Raw genomic sequence first — 25903 nt, 5'->3', positions numbered from 1 at the left:
CGTGCAGACCAGTGACGTAACAACAAAACGCGGTTCAGGAGAAGCAATTCTTCAGGAGTAGAGAACAGCGAGGGTACGAAAATACACTTCCCTGGCATGGCATAATCTTGGGAAAGGTTTTTTGAGTATCTAGAGAGGAATGGGAATCCTTTAGGCAACCCTATATATTTCTTTTCTTTTACAGTAGATGAGAAGCATTGAAGAGAAATAAATAAATTTGAGCTTTTATGTTTTCTAACCGTTATCTGTATAGGTAACTCTCTCTCTCTCAAGTTAAGCATAGCACATCTCCTAATGATTAAGTAAGCAGGCTGCCGGTGGACTGACATCACCTTACAAGCAAACAAAAAGGACCTCTAACTCCCCTAACTCATGTTTTCATGTGGGAATACCATTTTCTGGAGGCTGTTTAGTTTGTCTGTTGTTGCTGTTTACTTGCCAAGTTGTGTCCAACTCTTTTGCAATCCCCTGGACTAGAGCCCACCAGGCTCCTCTGTCCATGGGATTGTCTAAGCAAAAATACTGGAGTAGGTTGCCACTTCCTTCTCCAGGGGATCTTCCTGACCCAGGGATTGAACCCAGGTCACCTGTTTGGCAGGAGGATTCTTTACTGTCTGAGCCACTAGAGAAGCAGTCCCTGGTAACAAAAAGGTTGGGGACTGCTGGGTTAATGAATACACACATCTAATTGATCTAAAAGTGAATCAAGTTACTAAGTTTTTTAGAAAAGACAAAGAAGGTAGAATACACCCCTGTTTACCCAACTTAAAATGATCATGTGAGTCACCACAAGACCATTCCCATTAACTTTGCTTCTACTGCAAATATAAAATCAACTTTTAAAAAGTATACATGTATGTGTATATTAGTCTCTCAGTCATGTCTGACTCTCTGTGACACCACAGACTGTAGCCTGCCATGCTCCTCTGTCCATGGGGATTTCCCAGGCAAGAATACTGGAATTGGTTGCCATTTTCTCCTCCAAGGGATCTTCCTGACCCAGGGACAGAACTTGCATCTCCTGTGTCTTCTTGCATTGACAGATTCTTTACCACTAAGCCACCTGGGAAGCCCCACAGGTGTTGGTAGATTGTGGAAAAAAGGAAACCCCTGTGCAATGTTGGTGGGACTGTAAATTGGTACAGCCACTATGGAAAACAGTATGGAGGTATGTCAAAAAGTTGAAAAAAGAACTATCATATAATCCATCAATCCTGCTTCTGAGTATGTATCTGAAAGAGACAAAAACACTAACTCAAAAAAACTATCTGCACCCCCAAGTTCACTGCAGCATTATTTACAAGAGCCAAGACAAGAAAGCAACTTGTGTCCATCAATGGATGAATGGATATAGAAAATGTGAAGTGTGTGTGTGTTATGTATGTATATGTACCAATGGAATATTATTCAGTCATTAAAAAAGAGAGAAAGAAAGCTTGCCATTTGCAACATGAATAAACATGAGGGTAGCATAATATGCTGAAGAAGGCAATGGCACCCCACTCCAGTACTCTTGCCTGGAGAATCCCATGGATGGAGGAGCCTGGAAGGCTGCAGTCCATGGGGTCGCTGTGGGTCGGACACGACTGAGCGACTTCACTCTCACTTTTCACTTTCATGCATTGGAGAAGGAAGTCTCAACCCACTCCAGTGTTCTTGCCTGGAGAATCCCAGGGACAGAGGAGCCTGGTGGGCTGCCATCTATGGGGTCGCACAGAGTCGGACACGACTGAAGTGACTTAGCAGCAGCAGCAACATAATATGCTAAGTAAAATATGTCAGACAGAACTGTGCTGTGCTTAGTCACTCAGTCGTGTCTGACTCTTTGCAACCCCATGGACAGTAGCCCACCAGGCTGCTCTGTCCATGGGATTCTCCAGGCAAGAATACTGGAGTGGGTTGCCATGCCCTCCTCCAGGGGAATCTTCACAACCCAGGGACTGAACCCAGGTCTCCCACATTGTAGGCGGATTCTCTACCCACTGAGCCACCAGGGAAGTGGGTAGCCTATCCCTTACCCAGAGGATTTTCCTGACCCAGGAATCAAACCAGGGTCTCCTGCATTGCGGGCAGATTCTTTACCAGCTGAGCTACCAGGAAAGCCCAGGTCAGACAGAAGTTCATTATGTGAGTAACATAATGACTTTCTGTATATATGTATTATGAAATGGGTCACCACAGTAGATACAGCAAATATCTATCACCTCACAGAATTAGACATTGTTTTCCCTTGGGATGAGAACTCTTTAAGATCTACTGTCTTAGCAACCTTGAAATATACAGTACACAGTACAGTATTTTTAACTATAGTCACATGCTGTATATTACATCCTCAGGACTTACTTTATAACTCTAAGTTTATACCTTTTGACCACCTTCGTCTCTTTTGCCCATCTCTCACCTTTGGCAATCAGCAGACACTGCAAGATCCTCAATAAAATCCTCAGTCCAATTGTGATAAAAACATAAATACTTAACAACAAAACCATGCCACTGATATGGTGATGTATAACAAGGGCTTCAAAGAAAGGTTAAATTTCAATTGGCTAGAACACTCAACAGCCAAAGGAAATTCCTCAATCTATTTTTTGAGCATTCCAATTAATCAGAGTTCTTTCATGCTCCTAATGCCCTAAATTTTGCAATGAAGGAAGAAAGCACCTGGTTAAGACAGAGCGGCTGATCGGTCTGATGTTTATTCATATATACTCAAAAGGTATACTCGCTCTTTAAAAAAACATTCTGCAAAATGGCAAGCTAAAAATAACAAGGCTAATGGGGAAAGAGAGCTGGGACAAACCACTGAAAACCTATACAGCTCAGTCATCAGAACACTGATAAAAACATTAATTGGTATCTGAAAAGGCAACTTGGACTGCCCAGGCAGGTAGCTTATTTGGCTGAAAGCTGTCAAAAGGACAGAAAAACATATCAAAACAAGACTAGGAGGTTCTCCACCAATAAAGATAAAAGTGCAGTTCTGAGCCAGCAAGGATGCTCTTCAGGAAGTCGTCCATTCGCAGAGAGTCACACAAAAGCTGAGAGGTAGACCTCTCTGGGAAGGAAACCCCAGGTACAAGCACTCATATTTAATATTCTCCAATTAGAGCTGAAAGTTCATGCTGGCAGTGAAGCAGCCAAGCTTAGGGCTATTTCCTTTCCCCTGTGAATTATAACACCACTTCCCCTACGCCATTACTCTGGTTCCCCTCACCTAGGAAAAACACTCTATGTGAAGCAGTATAATTTTTGTGTTCAGCTGACATAATCCTCTAATTTCCAACATGTATGGGCAAATCCACATTAAAGCAATGTGGATTTCTTTAAAGAAACAAAGAAGATTATGCTTTAAATAAGTTTGCCAAGTGAAGCAACATATATCCTTTAATGCTCCATTTTGATTGTTTTTCTTTTGGAGTGTTTGCTCTTTTTTTTTTTTTTTGAGTTAAATGAGCCTCATAAATTACAAAAGTTAGTCAATCACCAAATGTATAACAAATCATCTTTTGCAGAAATTATACAATGTGCATATTAAAGGAATTAAGTTACAGTATCTGTCGAAAAGGAAGAAAAAACTCTCAAAAGAGACTGTAAGAAAAATTGAGGTGTTCTTTTGGAATGAAAGGTCCACAGGATTACTCCTTCTAATTATTACACTTCAGGTTGCTTTCTGATTTTATAATCAACAAGGAATAAACAGTAAAAAAACGTGGCAAATAAACTACAATTTTAAATTGGAAATAGTTTGATCTAAAGAAGAAACAGATCAGGTTATTTTGATTTCAAAAGTACAAAGACTGGATAATGAAATGTTATGCTGTAAAGTTTTTCCACAAATTCCAGTTTCCTTAATTACATAATCTCTATGTTCTATAAAAGCTTATCTGGAGCTTAAAAACATCCATATACTAATCAGTAATCAGTCTACTTTCATTCCTATTAAAGTCTTATAAGCATCTTTTTGTAAAGTTGTTTTTGATGTAGATAAATTTTAAAGTCTTTATTGAATCTGTTACAATACTGCTTCTGTTTTATGTTTTTATGTTTTGGTTTTATGGCCGTGAGCTATGTAGAATCCTAGCTCCCCAACCAGAGGTCAAACCAGCACCCTCTGCGTTGGAAGGCAAAGTCTCAACCACTGGACCACCAGGGAAGTCCCTGAACATCCTTTCAAATGTATTTCTTGACTATAGTAGTTCTACAAAATTATAATAACATGAAATTAAAAGAGTAGTTTTAGGTAAAGGAACGGAAATAGCAGGCCCTACGTATAGTACCTTACAATTCTTTTCATAAATTGTCCAAGTACTTACTTATTAAGCAATGTATGTTATGGGAGTAACGAGAGTTGTCTGGGATGGTAAAGCTGCCGTCACAGATGGCAACCTGGCTCTCACCAAAAGGAAGAGTGAAGAAACAAAGTTTATACAGTAAACATCCCAGGGCCTGGAAAACAAAGAAGCATGAATATCATCAGAACTCAAGTATCAACTTGATCACAAGAGCAAACAAACAAAAGAAAAACCACAAATGAAAAACTAAATATCTTATTTAAAAAACAAAAGCTTAATGTTTCTATATTGGCTCAATCTTTTCACAAATTACAACTTAAGTTAATGTGTGTGGCTAGATGTCTGAATTCATGCTCTCATAGAACACTAGATCACGAATGACAGAACTAAAATTAGAAGTGACTGCTTCCCTTTGGGAGAAAAGTTACATTTTTATTTCTTTCACAAAGAAAATATATATTTAGTACACAGCTAGCATGTAACAACCAACAAACCAAGCACAAAGCTCCCTGCAGCAGAATATTTTTAAAATTCACTATAAAACACATTTTAAAATTCCAGGTTTCAAATAGGAGTTAGCCAGCACAGTTAAATTTATCAGACACCCATCAACACTGATTATTCACTGAGCACATGTCATTTTACAGTATAAAAATTAATTCTCAACTTCTAAACATAATCCTACCATTTCCATTCTACATTATACTAGTCATATTTGTACCTGAGTAATCTATATAAAATTCAGAAAGGGCCCTGTCTGCTTTGCTTGTATGGATTCATAGTCATCACAGTGCCAATAAATCTACTTTCTGACAACGAATACAAAACACCCTAAGACACAAATTGTGTCTGGAAAAGTACCACAGGAAATTTTTAGCTAAACTGCCAACAGCTCAGATCCGAGATGTGGCAATAAAGTGTGATTTTCTGCTCAAGAGATCATTATGCTGTCACAAGAAGTGTCACCTACAAAGCGTTATGAGTGTAAGGGACAATTCTAACTCTACATTGATTACATAAAATTATCCAGTAGTTACTATACAGTTACATCAGCAATAACTGAAATCTGGCCTATCTAAAGATTAGCACATCAGCTTTCCTTTGTTGGCTTTTTCTTCACACAGCAACCTGGCAAGCCAATTAACAAATACACTAGTTTTATAACTGCTACAAAGATCACAAAATACAGAATTACCTTCCTGAGTTCAACAGTACTAATTTATAAAACATTATTTTAAATATTACAATAGTCCTTTAATGAAAAAAGTTTAAAGACTCTAGAAATTTCAATATATTCGTTCAAAAACATTACTAGATTATTTACTATGTGACTAACAAAACTACAAAGATTCTGAATGGAAGTAACGAGTTCAATGTGGCTTTAAAAAAATTATGATGCATTTTTCTCTAAGGAAGATATTTTCAGCTTCTATACTGCAAATTGAGCATAAGGCTTCCTTAACAGCACTAAAAACATGACTATTAATGGTGTAATATCTGCATTAAATTACACCTTTCCTCTGCCCAGATGACAGTGAGGCAAAGGAGATCTGCCTTTTAGCCAGTTTTATCTTGTCAATCAAACCTTCAGTAATGTGTCTTTTGTTAGAGTATACCTTGTGGGAGTTCCCAGGTAACAATTTTAGATAGCAATGCCAGTGTACTTCAAAAACATTAATTTAAAATACTCCGCTTCACAGACTATGAACACAAGGAGGTGTCCTAATTTTTTTCACACCAAAGGCATTTCCCTCTTTTTCCATTTGATACAATGAGAACTGTTCAGGAAACAAGAGGGAATGAATGACCTCATTTTGAGGGTTGAGTATCACCATCTTCCATTTTCCCCATTAAACGGTAACATGAAGCATCTCTCACTGAATTTCCTATTGGTCAATAAAATCAGCATCCTAGTTCTCAGGATAAAAATAACCTACAATAGAAATTTCAAAGTAAAAAATAAATTTCTCCAAAATACATATGCTATATGAATACTTTAACCTCAATATCATAACTCTCTAAATACTATTCTGAAATAAGATCAAAATATAGCTCTTAACTGATATGAACTAATTTTTTTTCTCAATATTCTCAAATTCACACCTAAAATGTTGTAGGCATTTCATCTGAGCTATGCAAGCATAAAAATGGTATCACGGAAATTAAAACTCTCTCTCTCAAGCATATAAATATACATTCTGTTTTCTGATAATTTTTCTGGCTTCTTTTTTATCTTTGAGTATCTATTTGTCATCCCATAGCTATATCCAGTTACCCATTATAGAAATGCTATTCCATATAACTAACCTGTAAATGGAATAAATTTTAAACTTGTTGCTGTTTAGTTGCTAAATTTTGTCCAACTCTTTTGTGACCCCATGGATTGCAGCCCTCCAGGCTCCTCTGTCTATGGGATTTCCCAGGCAAGAATACTGGAGTGGGTTGCCATTTCCTTCTCCAGGGGAGCTTCCCTGACCCAGGGATCAAACTCATGTTTCCTGCATTAGCAGATGTACTCTTCACCACTGAGCCACCTATCACTGACAATTTAGCTATCCTGGCACATTCTAAGCCTGGGGAAAAACAAACAACAAAGAAAGACTCCCTCCTTTTTGTTAAGACATTGGGTAACAAACATGTTCTTACAAGACTTTTTAAAAATCAACCCTTAATGATTTCAAAACAGTAGTCAAGGTATGAGTCTTGTTTCCTCTGCTGTTGAAATACTTTTAGATAATGTGGGTTTCAACACTAGTCACAAAATTAAGCCAGGAAAAGACTTCCACAATCACCTCCTCTAATTAATACCTTCATTTTATAAATTAAGATTCAATTGAATTTGTTTTCTACATTATACTACAAGCCATTTACTATAGCCATTTAGTGAATCAAATGTCAATGCTGAGAAGAGCCAACTGAATTTGAGTCATACAAGCTGGGGATCTGTAAGCAGGAGCAAATTAACTAAATCAAACCTATCTGTGGTTTCATTAAATTACATATATGGTTAAAAATTCAACTACCACAAGATTTAAGAACCACTGATGAAAAAGTGTGTATTAGTAGACAGAGGGAAAAATATTGTAGATACTCTTTTTTCATTACCTTGCAAGAATACTTCCCAATCTCTATAAAAGTTCTGGTCAGGAGAAGAACACCAAGAAGATATTCATTTGGTTCCACCCGTTACACCTGACTGCTTTCTAAATATTATGCTTTAAAATGAAACCAAATGACCTTTCTTGTAAACTCTAGAAATACTTCTGAATGTTTTTCCTCAATTCCTAATATGGCCACTGGTGGCAGATATGGCTGAATGCTTGTTAAATTTAAATGAATTCACATTTTAAATAGTTTCCTGCTAGTTTATTAAATACAGACAAAACATTTTACTTATGAAATAACCTCAAAAGAGGTATTGACACTCTAACATAAAGTTCAACTCTAAAGAAACATGTTGTGTGTGTTAGGTACTCAGTCGTGTCCAATTCTTTGAGACCCCCTGGACTGTAGCTCCCCAGGCTTCTCCATCCATGGAATTCTCTAGGCAAGAATACTGGAGTGGGTTGCCATTTCCTTCTCCAGGGGATCTTCCTGACCCAGGGATCGAACCTGGGTCTTCTGCACTGCAGGCAGATTCTTTACCATCTGAGCCACCAGGGAAGCCACAGAAACATGTTATACCTCAATAAATTCAATCTATATAGACGCTAAAGAACCTCAATATACAGAGGTTAGTCAACGGTATGTTTATAATTTTTTTTTAATTTTACTCACATTAGTTTCCACTAAAAAGATCCTAAAATACTTGAGAAAATTTTAAGCATAACCAGTTAAGAGTTATGGCCAGCTTTTCCAAAACTGCACTCAAAAAAATTTTAACAATCATATATAATCTAAATTCTAAAAAATACTGTGATAAAAAGTTACATTATGTGGAAACTGTTTACTTGCTATTTTATACCTAAGTTTTCCATCTCTGGATCAAGAAGATATGTGCTAATATTTTTCTTCTGCTATGTAAGCTTTACTGTCCACCACTCTCTTCTACTTATCAGGAAATAACCTTGTGGAGGACAGGGGGAAGATAATCAACTGAACTCAGATTTGTTAATTTGGTTAGTGACAATGCCAGCCTTTCGTGGCCTTACCCAGATATCAGCCTTGGTGGTGACAGGCTTCCCTCCATAAAGGTTGATCATTTCAGGGGCTCTGTATGACAGAGTTGTATACCTGGCAGTAAATAAGTAAAATGGAGTGGAGATATAAAAAAAAAGACATACTACATTGTTTCTACATAAAATACTACAAAAACTTTTAGGTTCAATAACATTATAGAGAAATAATACTATTTTAAAAGCTCATTAAAAGCCCATCAAGGATTAAACAATACAAAGCATTATACACGTTTTTATTCAACAAGTGTAATTCCATCTTTAATAATAAACACAATTTTTAATAGAAAAAACTAAATAAAGACAATGTACTGGAAACATGGTTTTCCTTGAATTTCTTAAATGAAATAGTACAATTTAACTCTAAAAATATCCTTATCAAAATATTTTAGTTGACTAATTTATAAGTAAAACTTCTACCCTCTCAAAAAATTAATTTATGTTTATTAAGCAGTTTGTTTTTATGAATCCTAACATAATTCCTTACACATGGTAGTAAATCTCCTCGAGGTTTGTTTTTATAATTATTCTTTTAAAAGTAATCTAGTTGTCATAATTAACTATTATTAATTACATTAAGTACACTTCCAGAACTGTTAACATAAGTAGTTTGGAATTAAAAGGTACGGTGAATAAATATTTACAGGAATAAAAACTCCAAATCCACTATGAATAGAATTAAGTATTGCTCAATTTCATGGGAGAAATTATTAGACTATCAAAAGAATTTCTATATTATGGCATAATTTAAGATTCACTTTAAGTGCTTTTATGTTTTTATTTTACATGAAGTATCTTAAAACTCAATATTCTACCATCTTATTTTTTTCAAATCACCCTAACTGTGATACATTCTGAATGATACTACTACAGAGGAGTGATCTAAGAAACCAGAAAAGAAACTACATGAGGACAGGCCTTTTTTCTGTTCACTGCTATAGTATAGCATCAACAGTGTCCAATATGTTGTATGCCCTGTTAACTGAATAAACAATTAGACCGTTAATTTCTGTGAGCCACTAAGTACAAGAACCGATGAGCTTATTACGTTCATCACTAGTGTACAATTCTGCTAAACTTTAGCTATACTTCAGGTCTTAACAGCAAAAAATTAAACTTTCAGCAAGCCAAAGATGCTTGAGCAGAATTCTGTAACAGTCATTATATATCACAACCCAGTAACTTTTTAAATTATATGTATATACATATACCCACAAGAAGCCAATTCAATAATTCATTGTTCTGGTGTTCTTCAGGATGTTTATAAGTTTACTAAGGAGTTTGTTTTTATGGAATCTTAACATAACCATCAGAGGCTGTTCCTGAGTAGAAATACAAGTCTAGAAAACCATACGTTTATACAAATGGACCAGAGTAAGATCAGCTCTGCTGCTGCTGCTGCTGCTGCTGTCGCTTCAGTTGTGTCCAACTCTGTGCGACTCCACAGACAGAAGCCCACCAGGCTCCCCTGTCCCTGGGATTCTCCAGGCAAGAACACTGCTCTATTTGAGCCTATTTCAAAATACATGTCACAGTTCAAACAAAAGCTCATAGGTAGCCTTAAACAACTGAGAATCCGTTGAGGAAGTGAAGAAAAGTAACTTAGAAAAAGGGAGCTACTTAGAAAACCCTGTTCTTACAGACCTTTCTGCATTCTGCATCATTTTATTAAGATGATCAAAGATTTACAAACAGTACTATTTTCTGAAACTAGAAAACCGAAAAGCCGGGGAGAAGTCCTTGCAATACTCTAGCAACCATGGAAAATACAAAGCTAAGAAAACATAAGGCAGATATGACTTATATTTCTACCAAAGAATTGTCCAGAACAGTATTATAAAGTAAGTTTTCCACACAGTTTTCAATGCAATAATATCAACTTCTTAATAGTAAATACAAGGTCAAAGTTTAAATATTTTTCCTAACAAGCACAAATGCTCACTCAGTATCAATAAACACAAAGATGTTTAATTGAACTCAATAATAACTTCAAACTCCCTTTAATGATTCCACTAATTACTACAGCTTATTTAACAAATTTGTTAAATTTGATTAATTTGTTAAAATGTAGATGAAAATTTCGCTTCCATGGTAAAATGTATTTCCTATTGAACTAGATGAGATGTAAACTCATCAATTATATCACACAGAAATATCTTAAAGAGATCCATTAATGGAATACCTAAAGTTTAAGCTATCAGAGCTGGTCACAGACTCAAGTTACCTAAAATTCTCATGAGACAAAACAAAATTAACACTTACTTTTTAATTTCTTCTTCTACTGTATTAACTCCATCTTTTTGAGGATTAAGAAATTTATTTGTGGCACTGCCGAAGTCACAAAGTACATAGTTTCCACCATCATTCAACAAAATATTTTCTACCTTCAGAAAAGAAAATCAATAATTAGTAGTATTTTCAAAGTGAAAATTGTCTTTTTACGACAATGTTTTGACACAATAGATACCAAATGACTTGTTTTATACACATACACACACCCCCTACACACACACATACACAAGTATATATAGAGAGAAGGTACCTCAAACTGTGAGAAAGGACAACGATTCAGAACAAAAATACATGTTACTTTATCTACTGCTTCTCTCACTAAGAACAGAGGAGTGCTTCTTCCATACCAGGATGAGTTTTGCAAGAGTCGAGTAACCCTTTTTGTTGTAACATGTTGAGTCACTAAGTTGTATCCGACTATTTGTGACCCTATGGACTGTAGCCTGCCAGGCTCCGCTGTTCATGGGATTTCCCCAGCAAGACTACTGGAGTGGTTGCCGTTTCCTTTTCCCGGGGATCTTTCCAACTCAGGAATCAAACCCGTGTCTCCTGCATTAGCTGCTGGATTCTCTACCACTGAGCCGCCTGGGAAGCCCTCAAGTAACTGTAAGTCCTCTCTATAACTGCTTCTACAAGAGAGAACAGCTAGTGGCAAGTGAGTCTATTCCCTACCCTCCATTTTCCTCCTTTTCTGACACTTCAGTTTTTCTACAGAAAAAACATAAACCATTCCAATTCCACCTCTGATTAACTCCTAGTTCCATTTTTATCTAAAACATTACACTGAAAACACAGATCTAACTTTGTGTCTTAACTTAAGAGATCGGAGTCATAAAAACTTAAAGTCATGCACACAGTTTCTAAAACAGGAGAGCGTGGGTTCACAGCCCAACTGTGCTACTTACTATCGCATGTACCCTGGACAATTTGCCTAACCACTCTGTGCTTCAGTCTCCTTACCTATAAACTGGGGGAAATAACATCTGCTACATGAGATTGTTGTAAAAACTGTAAAAGCTGAATGTATTAAAACATGAAAAAGCTTAGAACACAAATGAAATAAGGTAAGCATTCAATAAATGACACTATTATTATTAACTTTTTTACAGTATTTTTATGACAGAGCCTTGAATGAGTAATTAAATTTCTCTCCACGCTACCAAAATACTCACATTAGTTTCTTTATAATTTTTATTCTATATTTCATTTTAGTTTACTTTTAAACATACTTGTACAAAATAAAGATTTATACGAGAAATCTACTTTAAAAAAGCTACTTAAGCAGGTATGAATGAATTTCCACATGTAAAAAGAACTAACTCTATTCAATATGGTCTATATAAAAGTATGCAATTCAATGTCTTTGTTTTAAAGCCAAGGAAGACTTGGCTGAAAACATCAACTTTACATTAAAAAACTTAATGAGCTAAAATAGCACAAAAACATCTGACCAAATTATTAGGGAAAATGTAAAAGAGCTGCATATCCAGAAGAACTGAAATGAAAGATGCTACACTAATTACCCAAATTAAGAGACAGATGTGGAGTCAAACGCTGTCATCTTACCTTAGCTTGTATTCTTTAGTGTAAGTTTCCCTAAAAGATGCTTTCATGGTTTTCATGGTTAACAACCTATATTCTGAGTAACATCTTCTATTCTCTTATATCTTAAGAGCATTTTATTATCACTTTTCAAAGCTGTGTGTGCTGAGTGCTCAATCGCTTCAGTCGTGTCTGACTTTTTGCAACCCTATAGACTGTAGGCTGCCAGGCTCCTCTGTCCAAGGGGATTCTCCAGGCAAGAATACTGGAGTGGGTTGCCATGCCTTCCTACAGGGGATCTTCCCAACCCAGGGATCAAACCCGCCTCTCTTATGTCTCCTGCACTGGCAGGCAGGTTCTTTACCACTAGCACCACCTGGGAAGCCCAATAATAAGTCAGAATTGGGATTCATTTATTCAGCAAATATTTACTGAGACTCTGCTATGTGCCAGGCACTGTACGAAATGCTTGGATAAATCATAACAAAAGAGAGAAATCCCTGCTCACAGAGAGCTTACCTTCCAATGGAAGAGGACAGAAAATAAAACAGTAGTCTTAATACATAAGCAAATTACATAGTATCTGAGAAACTGACAAATGATAATAAACAGTAAAACAAGTAGAAAACGGAAAGATTATGTTGTAATTATAAATAAGGTGGTACTAGCACAGGACTCTGAGAAAGTGAATCTGAGTGAACTTGAAGTGGGGGAAAGGTTTACCTTGGGATATCTGGGCATAGAACATTTCAGAAAGAGGAATTTTTATAATCTTAGTGTTTGCAAGTATCAAAGAAGATATCCATGTCTCTAAAGAATGTAGTGATAGCTCGAGCAATATAATTCCAGGGATAGTCAAGCCCCTTTGGGCACTTTTTCTAGTGTAAACAGGTGGGTACCATACACAAAAGGTCCAATTCATGAATATGAAAGACAAAGTGACCTTAAGGTGACAATCACCACCAAGTTATAAGAAACTATCTAAAACTGTAGCAAATTATAGATAAGTAAGTAAAGAGACCCATTTACAGTGACCTCCAATATCTCCGGAAAATTCCTTGATGCTTAAAATGAATTATAGGAAACAGGAGGAGTGCTGGAAGGACAGTGTGGAGAGACATCCAACCTGAGTCAGTGATGTTCATATTCTTGCTCATATGAAACCTTTTAAAGAAGCCTGCTCAGTACAACAGAAGCAGAGTAGGGAGCACAAAATCCATCTCTACAACCATGCGAGAAACTGTCAGGGTCATGGAAAGCACAGTTTCAGTTCTACGGTCAGTCTCTACACGGCCTCAGGAAACTCAGCAGAGAATGGAGAGACCGATCTCAGTCCTGGTAACAGGAACTGCCTTAGATGAAGACAGACCAAGGACATTTTAACTCCAAAGTTTAAAAGGCAGTAATCCATAAGGAGTCTAAAGTTCATACCTTGAGATCCCGGTGAATTATCGGAGTCTTACACTGATGCAACCTTGCAACAGCTTCACAGGTATCACAGAATATCTGTAACACTTCTACTTCCGTAAAGCCAGTCTGCAGCTTCTTATTCATCTGATTCACTACCTGCCCAGCTAACCAAAAAAAGTAATTTTGATTACATTTTTAATAAATGAAGACTACCACAGACAAAGAAATTAAGAAATGACTTTATGGTCTCAGGTAATGGGAAACTGGCTTTTTCATAATTTTCCTGTAAGGATGCTTATTATACACCATATTCTGTTGATTCAATGACGTACTTTTTTTTTTCACATTTTACATCTTTGAAATGAGAACATCTGATGTTCTCATTTTAAATAACTGATGTTCTGCTAATACCATTGGCCATATTTTAACATTTTAACAATTCCAAAATCAAGATGTACCTTGTAACTGATGGCATCATAAATTTGAAGCAACAGTTATTCAACCATGCTAATTTTGAGGGTAAACATTAGTGAACGAAAATAAAGTCTCTATTATCACAAAATTTATACCTAAAGGTAGAGATAAATTACTACACAATCACACATGTAAGTATTTATCAAAGTTACATACAACAAGTACTGTATGAGAAAAACCCAAATTTAAATTGGTAAAGGATGGGAAGAAAAGACTGGCAGAGAAGGCCTATCTAAGGAAGTGATTATTTATGTTTAAACTGAAGGTTAATTAGAAATTAACCCGGCAGAGATTTGGGAGAACACCCTAGTGACAGCAAGTGACCTGTAAAAAGGCCTTTAGTTTGGGAAAGAGTTTGATGATTTTGAATAAGTTAAAGAGAACCAATGTAAGTATGGTCTAGAAAGCATTAAGAAGAGTAAAATAAGATGATACTGATGAGAGAGAGAGAAATTTTAGATTTTATCTTGAGAATCAAGGAAACTTCCTGATCTGATTTTGAAAAGATCTTGACTAGGGGAAGGAGGAATCACAAGAGAGAAAAAGAGATCTATAAAAGACTATGTTCTAAACCAGGTTAAGAGATAACTTACCAGGGCAGAGTAACTTACCAAAGTCAAACAGCCACACCAACAAGCCCTGAGAGAGTTACTAAATAAGTACTGAGTGGACTACAACAACCGACAGCATAATGGTGACAATTCTTACACTAAGAGAAAGTTTACTATCATATTCCCAGAATACAAATACATGATTCATTCAGAAAACATTCTAACCTAATAAAGTACAGAAATTTAAAAAGGCAAACTTGTGTTTAAGTTTGAAACTTTCCTTTAATAAGTTTGAATAAATGAATGTCTGTTATTTTGTAATGTGTAAGAAGGTGTGTGGAACACCTAGTTCCAAATTGGGAAAGGAGTACGTCAAGACTGTATATTGTCACCCTGCTTATTTAACTTATATGCAGAGTACATCATGAGAAATGCTGAGCTGGATGAAGCACAAGCTGCAATCAAGATTGCCGGGAGAAATATCAGTAACCTCAGATATGTAAACGACACCACCCTTATGGCAGGAAGCGAAGGAGAACTAAAGAGCCTCTTGATGAAAGTGAAAGAGGAGTGAAAAAGTTGGCTTACAACTCAACATTCAAAAAACTAAGATTATGGCATCCGATCCCATCACTTCATGGCAAATAGATGGGGAAACAAGTGAAACAGTGACAGACTTTATTTTGGGGGGCTCCAAAATCACTGCAGATGGTGATGCAGCCATGAAATTAAAAGACACTTGCTCCTTGGAAGAAAAGCTATGACAAACCTAAACAGCATATTAAAAGGCAGGGCCATTACTCTGCCAACAAAGGTCCCTCTAGTCAAAGCCATGGTTTTTCCAGTAGTCATATATAGATGTGAGAGTTGGACTATAAAGAAAGCTAAGCGCCGAAGAATTGATGCTTTCAAGCTGTGTGTTAGAGAAGACTCTTGAGAGTTCCTTGGACTGCAAGATCAAATCCCAAAGGAAATCAGTCCTGAATATTCATTGGAAGGACTGATGCTGAAGCTGAAACTCTAATACTTTGGCCACCTGGTGCAAAGAACTGACTCACTGGAAAAGACCCCGCTGCTGGGAAATTGAAGGCAGGAGGAGAAGGGGATGACACAGGATGAGATGGTTGGATAGCATCACCGACTCGATGGACATGAGTCTGAGCAAGCTCTGGGAGTTGGTGATGGACAGGAAGCCTGGTGTGCTAAAGTCCATGGGGTCACAGAGTTGGATACAACTGAGTGCCTCAAGTGAAGAAGGTGCATACATACTTGTTCCTTCTATTATTACTATCTAAACAGCATTCTCATATGTTTTCTGAAACAGTGAGTTTTTCCTTAGAACTTTAAAGCAGAGGAAAATAACATTAATTTTGCCCATGAGTCCTCAATTTTGAGAAAACTCAGGTCTATTTGGTTATAATTTGTTCAAAGTATCTCATATAAGACTGAGGCACCTGACTATGCAGCAATTTTCTCCATACTTTGTCAAATGTCCTGGCTTATTTTATGCAAAAATTAAACAGTAAAAGAAGTGGTTTATTGGTGTTTATTCATATTATTCAAGCTTCTCTGATGGCTCAATGGGAAAAAAATCCCTGCAATGCAGAAGTCCTGGGTTTGATCCCTGAGTTAGGAAGATCCCCTGGAGAAGAGAATGGCTACAGACTCCAGTATTCTTGCCTGGAAGAATTCCACGAACAGAGGAGCCTGGCTGGCTACAGTCTATAGGGACACAGAGTCAGACATGACTGAGCAACTCACACACACACTTTTAAGAGTCCCTTAGACTGCAAGGAAATCAAACCAGTAAATCCTAAAGGAAATCAATCCTGAATACTCATTGGAAGGATTGATGCTGAAGCTCCAATACTTTGGCCACCTGATATGAAGAGTCAGCTCACTGGAAAAGACCCTAATGCTGGGAAAGATTGAAGGCAAGAGGAGAAGAGGGCGGCAGAGAATGAGATGGTTAGACATCACCGATTCAATGGACATGAATGTGAGCAAACTCCAGGAGATAGTGAAGGACAGGGAAACCAGGCATGCTGCAGTTCATGGGGTCGCAAAGGGTCGGACACAACTTAGAGACTGAACAACAACATTCACGTTATTCAACTATCATTTCACAGTTAAAGAAATCATAACCTTTAATTCATTCTATCTCTTGCAAACTTTCAATGTTTTAATGAGTAGAATAAATTTTAAACAAAGAGTCAGTATTTTTTCCCTTTAGAGATCTTTGGGTTAGAAGCCTTGAATTACAAAATCTAAGTTCCCAGAAAAAGCTAAAAGCTCTATCTGAGCCACACGTCAAATGTAGAAACAAATGAAATTTAATTATTCAAAACTGAAGTCTTCTAAATAGATAGTGTATTAAAAAGCAGAGACATTACTTTGCCCACAAATGTCGAACAGTCAAGGGTATGGTTTCTCCAATAGTCATGTACGGATGTGAGAGCTGGACAATAAAAAAGGCTGAGCCCGAAGAATTGATGCCTTTGAACTGTGGTGCTGGAGAAGACTCTTTAGAGTCCCTTGGACAGCAAGGCAATCAAACAAGTCAATCCTAAAGGAAATCAACCCTGAATATTCATAGGAAGGACTGATGCTGAAGCTGAAACTCCAATACTTTGGCCACCTGATGCGAAGAGCTGACTCCCTGGAAAAGATCCTGATGCTGGGAAAGACTGAAGGCAGAAGAAGGGGATGACAGAGGATGAAATGGTTGGATGATATCACCAACGCAACAGACATGAGTTTGAGCAAACTCTTGTGAGACGGTGAAGGACAGGGAAGCCTGGTGTGCTTCAGTCCATGGGATCGCAAAATGTCAGACACAACTGAGCAACAACAAGACATTAAAGTAAAATTATTCTAATGAAAAATTTAAAAATCATATCCAAAAAGCAAATATTGCTGAAGACTGAAGGTCTTTTAAAGTAAGACGTTGGTAACTTCCAAATCTTTACATATTTTTCAAACAGATATCATCCCCTAAACAAAACTTTTATACTCTGCCCAATTTCATGATTAAAATTTTAAAAGTCACCATTTTTTCTATCCTCAACAATCTTAATATTTCTGAGATTGCACTCATTACCATTTAATTTAAAATGCCAAACAGTGCAACCTACCATCTTATTTAAATGCTGATATGACTTTCGGAGAAGGCAATGGCACCCCACTCCAGTACTCTTGCCTGGAAAATCCCATGAATGGAGGAGCCTGGTGGGCTGCAGTCCATGGGGTCACTAACAGTCAGACATGACTGAGCTACTTCCCTTTCATTCATTGGAGAAGGAAATGGCAACCGACTCCAGTGTTCTTGCCTGGAGAATCCCAGGGACAGGGGAGCCTGGTGGGATTCCGTCTCTGGGGTCACACAGAGTCAGACACGACTGAAGCAACTTAGCAGCAGCAGATACGACTTTATTTTTTTACGAGATAATTAAATTTCATCTGCCACAGACTGTACCACTGGCACCCCGCCCCCCACAAATACTCACTTCCTTAAAAACTGAAGCTCGTTTGGTTCCCCTTTTAAAATGTCTTCTGAATGACAATTTTAATTAAACTCATTCAGGATTATGATTATGCTCAATTATTTTTAAAAATAGTCAAGGGCTATTAGTCAACTCTAATCAAGCTAAGAATTAGCACCTTAAATGTTAGAATTCAGGAAAGTAAGGAAAATCAGTATTGTCTCCTTCAAGGGATCATAATGCTTTACAGTAGAGAAGATAAAAATAAGGAAGAACAATCACAAAAATATCTAATTGTTTATATAAGTTACAAACGTATCACAATAGATATTATAATACTGATTCACTTCATGTTCCTCTGTCCTTCCCTTCTTACAAGACTGGAGTAAAGTAAGACTAAATCTTTTCACTTACCATCACCATCCTCCTCCTCCTCCTCCTCTAAACGTCAGGAACTGACCAGAGTTCCTGGTATGATAGTTAACAATCATAACTGTTTTAAGAGAATCTAAATATAAAACAGGTCTTCCTAGAACCCAAACTGCCAGTTACAGTCTGGAGGAGGCCAGGTGTGCATGGGGGGGAAGAAGGCAAGTTTGCAGGTAATTGACTAGTTGACCCCTTCACACATGTTAAAGTTTAAAAAAAAAAAAAAATCAAGACTTTGATTATAATTCTTAAGTATACTCTACAAGTAAATATTTCTTTGAAAATAACACATTAGATCCAAATAAAAAGTAGTTTTCTATCTTCTGATGTTTACAAAAGACCACACAAATTTATAAAAATTGTAGACCAAAATGTATCCTTTAAATTTATTACATTCAATATGCCCAAGGATAACATAGTAGCATTCTGGAAAAATCCTATAATACTAATATGGACACAGCATGTTCTTCTTGGTTAGACTATAAAAGAAATGTACAGGGACCAGGAAATGTGATTGCTTAGATTTCCTATTTTAAACCCAAAGGCATTTTCTAATTATCCATTTACATGTGCTCATATCACCAAAGCAACAATATTATAAATTATTTTCCAACAGCATTCCTTAATTAGACAAATAATTAAAGCTGAGGTACAATGAGTGTCCAGAATTAGATAACAGCTGCCCAGGGAGAAACCAAGACACCTAATAACCCATTTTATGAGCAAATTCTTTTGGCATAAAACAAATGCAGAGAAATACTTACCTCGACAATATTCCATTAAGATAAGCACTTCCCATACATTATCACTAATTGAATTTACAGCACAGTCCAAATAACCCACGATATTTTTGTGACCAGATAGCTCTTTCTGCAAAAAATAAACAAAATTTTAAAAGCTGGAAAACATGTATTTTAAACATCTATTGTTAATGATTTGAAGTTCAAACTAAAATATTTAAAGAATTTCAAAAAGTAAAATTTAAGTATGGAATCTGACATGTTTAAAAAAATTTCTGCAGTTTCAATGGAAAGTTTAGTTACACATGACTGTCATTTTCTAATAGACAGAAAGTTCACGAGTATTCATTTTTAAATTCAGTGGAGAAAAAAAGACACCACTTCTGTTCATTCAAAACAATACTCTTCAAAAGTGAACACACAAGATAGCACTTTGGGACTCAAGAATAAAATACCAGATTTTATATGGTATTTTAAAATATGAATTGTTAGTTCATAAACTAACAACTATACTCCCATTTGTCTGTTTTCTCTGCAACAGACTGCAATTTATATCCACCTAGTTAAAAGAATTTATGAATGTATGTACTTTCAACTAAATAACCTAAAAAATAAACAAGTAGCTAAATAGGATTCCTATAAAGAAACTATAGATTAAATATAGTACTAGCATAACGAGTACAAGGAAATAAGAAGAAAATAGGAAATCTGACACTTTGCTCCTAGTATAAAACAATCATCAATATACAATAAGGTTAAAAACAATAATGATCTAAATTCATTTTGTCTTTAAATTTAAAAACTCTTATCAAGAATACTGTTTAAAATAAATTACATCCACTATAATTAAAGAAAAAAATCTACTTTTAACTATGCAATATAATTTGAGATATTAGCTAATGGCAGTTGAACATGTGAATAATTCACAAATAAACATAAATAATGGAGGATTAGTCATCAAAAAACAGTTGAAAGAAAAAAACTGCTCATCTCACCAAACTATCTTCTTTCAAAGCATAAGATCTGATTGTTAACTGAGATTGATGATGACTATGTTTTATAGCTCTCAAACTTAAATTCTATTGAAGGAACTATTACAATATAATAGTAACATATCTGTGCTCAAGCTAGAAAACAGTCTAAGGTTTCCTGTTATCTCAAAGTAAATCTTTTCCCTCTTTGACTAACAGCCTTACCTGAAAAAAACTCAAGTCTCAAAGTCTAATCAACTCTAGTCTAGCTGAGGGATAGAGACAATAAAAGCAGAATTCAGGTAAGTCATGTTGTATAAAAGCGCCTGTCTTAAAACAAAAAGGATCAAACCACGTGTGTGTTGATAGAAATGTTAATCCAAAATAAGAAAATCTCCCTCTTAGCAGTTGGGGAGGTCTGACAATAACAAGCGTTTACAAGGAAGTAAAAAACTAGAACCCTCCTACACTGCTAGTGTGACCATAAAATGGTTCAACTGCTGTAGAAAACAGTTTAATGGTTCCTTAAGAAGTTACACATGGAATTATCGTATGACCCAGCAATTCCACTCTTAGATATATAGCAAATGAACGGAAACTAAATACTCAAACAAATACATATATATACATATATATAGCAACACTCACAATAGCCAAAAAGTAGAAACAGCCCAAATGACCATCACAATGGTTTTTTAAAAGTCCATCTATAGATGAACAAACAAATTTTGATATATATGCACAGCATATATTATGGAATATTATTCAGCCATAACAAGGAATCAAGTGCTAATAAGTGCTACAATGTGGATGAATCTTAAAAATATACTAAGTGAAAAGAAGCCAGACACAAAAGGTCACATACTACATGACTCCATGGATATAAAATATCCACAAGACACACATCCATAGAGACATAACATAGACTGAGTGGTTGCCAGGCCCTGAACAAGAGTGGGATGGGAGTTACTGCTTCATGGGCAGGCGTTTCCTTCTGGAGGGATGAAATGCTTTAGAACAATAGGGGCAGTCTGTACACAACACTGAATGCATTCAATACCACTGAATTGTTCACTTTAAAATGTTAAGTATAAAATGTATATTGTGTGAATTTTGACACAATAAAACAAAAACATTAAATATATATATTAGCACTTGATAAAGAATGGATGAGGAGGAGGAAGAGGAGGAGAATAGAGAGAAGGAGGGGGAACAAGAATAAGAAACTACCCAGAGCACTGACAATAAGCAATTCCAGACAAGAAGGAAACTTTTATTCTGTAGTTTTCTTGAACTGGTTAGTCTAGTTAACTGAATTACTGAAATTTTCTTTAATGGCCTAGTAAAGTATTTTTCACTTTTCCTAATATTTAAGAAGAAATTTTTTCCTTACTGAAGCATACCTTACCATATAACTAGAGTACACACCTACACAAAAAAATCAATTCTACAGCATGATTTTTAAAATGAAAAGCAAAACTAACTTTTGCCTGTGAATACAAGCACAAACTTTTATTAAATACCCATGGGGATGATAAGCACCAAATTCAGGATAAGGGCTTCTTTCTGGATGAGGATAACAGTAAAAAGATGACATTGGAGAGGAATACATAGAAGGTTTCAACTGTATCTGTAAGCTTTCAATTCTTAAGTTGAGTAGGGGGTGAAGTAGTATTCACTAGTCCTCTCAATTTTTCTATTCTCAGAATATTCCATAATTAAAATGTATTTTAAATAGAAAAAAAAAAAAAAAAAACAGGAGAGAAGCCTCCCTGTTGAACCACTATAAGCAAGGGAGGAGAGGCAGGAGTTGGCTATATTTAGCCCTAAGTGTGGCTTTAAAGAGGACTCTCCAAAAGTTTTCAAGATGTGCGTGAGCCAATAAGCAGCTTGCCTAAAAGCTGGTTAATGTTATGCTGCAAAACTGAAAAAGAATACAAGTTTTTCAAATGGAATTACTCTCACTTACCATAATTGTAATTTCCCTTTTACAAATGTTGAGGTCTGTCGTGTTATTGACATACATTCGCTTCAATGCATAACGGTGTCCACCATGAGTCCGCACCAGGAAAACAGTGGAGAAGCCACCTACGAGAACAAGTACCAATTAAATATAAAGAATTTGAAACTACGCTAAAATTATGTAACATCACTGAGGAGCTTAATCTCAGAAGGAAATAAAGTGACTGTACACAACCCAAAATAAGGACAGTAAGCAACTAATATACTAAATTACAGCCAAAACATTGGCTTCCTATACCAATCACAAACTAGCACATATAGAATAATATGCTTCTCAGGTTACACACCTCTCTTTTAAAGGTTAAAATATTAAAATAGTATCTGAATGGGAATATTTCTTATATGGGATATGGAAAATATTACAACTATATCACTATATCTGGCATATACTACTGATCTTCTACCCATCGACCTCTCCGTCTCCATGATGACAAAACACTGATATGATCAGATACAAAACACCAACAGGCTCAGATGGGTGGGTCCCTCATCCACTTCTAGGGGGTGAACTGACATTGTATTAAGGTGATAACGAGAACCTCATTTCCTCTTGTCAGCAACTGATTCAGGACTGACTATGCTAATGGGACATATAGGAAAGTCTGCTGAGGGTTGCAGGAAAGATTTTCCATCCCGGGATGGGGGGGCGGGGGGCAGAGTTTTACGAAGAAGGCCTTTCTCTTCCTTCCAGCTTTTGGATTTTGTTGTGTAAGAACGTAATGTTTAGACCTAGGGCAACCATATGTGGCTATGATGGAAAAAAGAATGAGAGAAAAAATGACCCAGAATACTAACATAGTTAGGCTACTGAATTAGACAAGCCTTTGGGATCTCTCATGCTAGATAACAAATGTCCTCATTATTTATGCCACAGTCTGTTCACTGTACCTGAGAAAGCATCAATATCTGAAATATACAGGTATTCTAAAGAACAATTACTTCTGTTGCATTTAAACAAAGATTTCCACCTGAAGTTTTCAAAACTCATTTTGGCATAGGATATTTTATGTCACTTTCATCAGTTTGATAGTCCTTCTAGAACAACGCTTCCCTTGTGGCTCAGCTGGTAAAGGACCCGCCTGCAATGCAGGAGATCTGGGTTCGATCCCTTGGTTGAGAAGATCCCCTGGAGAAGGGAACAGCTACCCACTCCAGTATTCTGGCCTGGAGAATTGCCATGGACAGAGGACAAGCAATTAATGTGTTTAGAACATAACTGTTAAGTCACTTTTGAATTAACTAAGTGCTCTGGGTGGGGCGAGGGAAGGTCGTATTTTTTAGTCCCTTGTTAAATCTAACATCTAACATTATTTAACTTATATGCAGAGTACATCATGAGAAATGCTGGGCTGGATGAAGCACAAGCTGGAATCAAGATTGCCAGGAGAAATATCAATAACCTCAGATACGCAGATGACACCACCCTTTTGGCAGGAAGTGAAGAAGAACTAACGGCCTCTTGATGAAAGTGAAAGAGAAGAGTGAAAAAGTTGGCTTAAAGCTCAACATTCAGAAATCAAAGATCATGGCATCCGGTCCCATCACTTCATGGCAGACAGATGGGGAAACAGTGGCAACAGTGGCTGACTTTATTTTTCTGGGCTACAAAATCACTGCACATGGTGATTGCAGCCATGAAATTAAAAGACGCTTACTTCTTGGGAGGAAAGTTATGACCAACCTAGACAGCATATTCAAAAGCAGAGACATCACTTTGTCAACAAAGGTATGTCTAGTCAAATGGTTTTTCCAGTAGTCATGTACAGATGTGAGAGTTGGGACTATAAAGAGTTGCACACAGAATTGATGCTTTTGAACTGTGGTGTTGGAGAAGACTCTTGAGAGTCCGTTGGAATGCAAGGAGATCCAACCAGTCCATCCTAAGGGAAATCGGTCCTGGGTGTTCATTGGAAGGATTGATGTTAAGCTGAAACCCCAATACTTTGGCCACCTGATGCAAAGAGCTGACTCATTTGAAAAGACCCTGATGTTGGGAAAGACTGAAGGCAGGAGAATGGGATGACAGAGGATGAGATGGTTGGATGGCATCACCAACTCAATGGACATGAGTTTGGTAGACTCCGGCAGTTGGTGATGGACAGGGAGGCCTGGCGTGCTGTGGTTCATAGGGTGACAAAGAGCCATACACAACTGAGTGACTGAACTGAACTGAAATCTAACATACACTAATTTACTTGACATAACCTGATTACAACTATAAAAATTTTCCAATCACTACCAAGAAGTCAATTCATCAGACATAATTTGCTAATTATGTCTCTCAGCTCCTAATCAGTATTTTTTTTCCAAAGAACTGAAAATCCAACTTCGAAAAAGTGACATAAAATTAGATACCATTATCTGTTTCCTGTAACTGAGATCCTCAACTCATTTTCTTGCCCAACACATTGATGGACCCTACTCATTCCCCAAGTGACAGAGATTGTCAATGGAATTGGGAGAAGGCATCAAAGCTGAGAAATACCATATTATGAAACTGATTCAGCAAGGATCATCGTTGTATGCCAAAATCCATGAAAGGTTTATGAAAAATAGGATATTCACATGGTGTCAAAGCATCAAAAGGAAAAGCATTTCTTTTCACAAAAGAAATTTGGGGGTCGCTAATATTGGCATTAATATTGACATTACATGCTTCCTGATGTGATAGAAAATGAATTAAACAGCATCATCTGTGAAATATCTTTAACCTAGTAAATCTTAAAGGCCTAAATTCCACTTTACAGATAACAGGGGCTAAAACAATATGGAAAATAACACAAAGTGACACTAAGGCAAAGTCTGGGATCCTGACTCTGGTTAGTTGTCTTGTACAGTATTCCATATGTGGAGTACAAAAATGGAGTAGAATCACATCACCATCAAATGTAATACACAGTTCTGGATTAATTACTAGTTTTAGAAGAAACTATGAAACATGATTTTTGTCGGTTAAATATTTGAAAGTTGTTGTTGCTGTTATTGTTTAGTCACTAAGTTGTGTCTAATTCACTTGCTACCCCATGGACTGTAGCCTGTCAGACTCCTCTGTCCATGGGATCTTCTAGGTAAGAATATTGGAGTGAGTTGCCATTCCCTTCTCCAGGGAATCTTCCTGACCCAGGGACTGAATTCATGTCTCCTGCACTGGCAGGCAGGTTCTTTACCACTGAGCGATCAGGGAAGCCCATTTGAAAGTAAGGTCATTTTCTTCATTAGTAGGTAATGGGCACACCCAAGACTTTCTGTGAAGGCGGCCTCTTTACTTGTTCTGGAGCTTCACCCTAAGGGTCAATCTTCAGGTCTGATCCACATTTGGTGGCCTACAAAGGAACACAGGCTTTGGATGCCATCTTGGCATTCTCCCTCTGCCCTGCTCCAGCTCACTGGTATCACCCAGAGAAGAGCTTATACCCTCATCTGGAGTCCCAGTTTCTGACGCTGCTACTTAGGGGAGACCTCCAGATCACCTGGTTCTGGTGGCCAGCAGAGCTAATACTTTTAGTCTCATAAGCCTGTACAT

At 36.8% G+C, this 25903-nt stretch overlaps 1 protein-coding gene across 4 annotated transcripts in view; it reads right to left on the bottom strand.

Annotated features, from left to right (window-relative positions):
- The window catches only part of BMP2K (BMP2 inducible kinase), a 121927-nt gene that overhangs the window by 46066 nt on the left and 49958 nt on the right, over positions 1–25903 (bottom strand). For all 4 annotated transcript variants that reach the window (XR_011257814.1, XR_011257815.1, XM_069594441.1 and 1 more), the window contains exons 2-7: positions 22328–22446; positions 19412–19517; positions 13733–13875; positions 10730–10851; positions 8444–8525; positions 4314–4446 (exon numbers count right to left, since the gene is read on the bottom strand). Coding sequence is in view for 2 of the 4 variants with exons in the window: in XM_069594441.1 (XP_069450542.1) it covers positions 4314–4446; positions 8444–8525; positions 10730–10851; positions 13733–13875; positions 19412–19517; positions 22328–22446 (705 nt within the window). In the remaining 2 variants the exon portion in view is untranslated. The remainder of the gene's footprint in view (positions 1–4313; positions 4447–8443; positions 8526–10729; positions 10852–13732; positions 13876–19411; positions 19518–22327; positions 22447–25903) is intronic.

The sequence above is a fragment of the Ovis canadensis genome, chromosome 6 (genome assembly GCF_042477335.2).
Source record: "Ovis canadensis isolate MfBH-ARS-UI-01 breed Bighorn chromosome 6, ARS-UI_OviCan_v2, whole genome shotgun sequence".
Lineage (NCBI taxonomy): Eukaryota > Metazoa > Chordata > Mammalia > Artiodactyla > Bovidae > Ovis > Ovis canadensis.
This window is presented reverse-complemented; position numbering and strand designations above follow the sequence as displayed.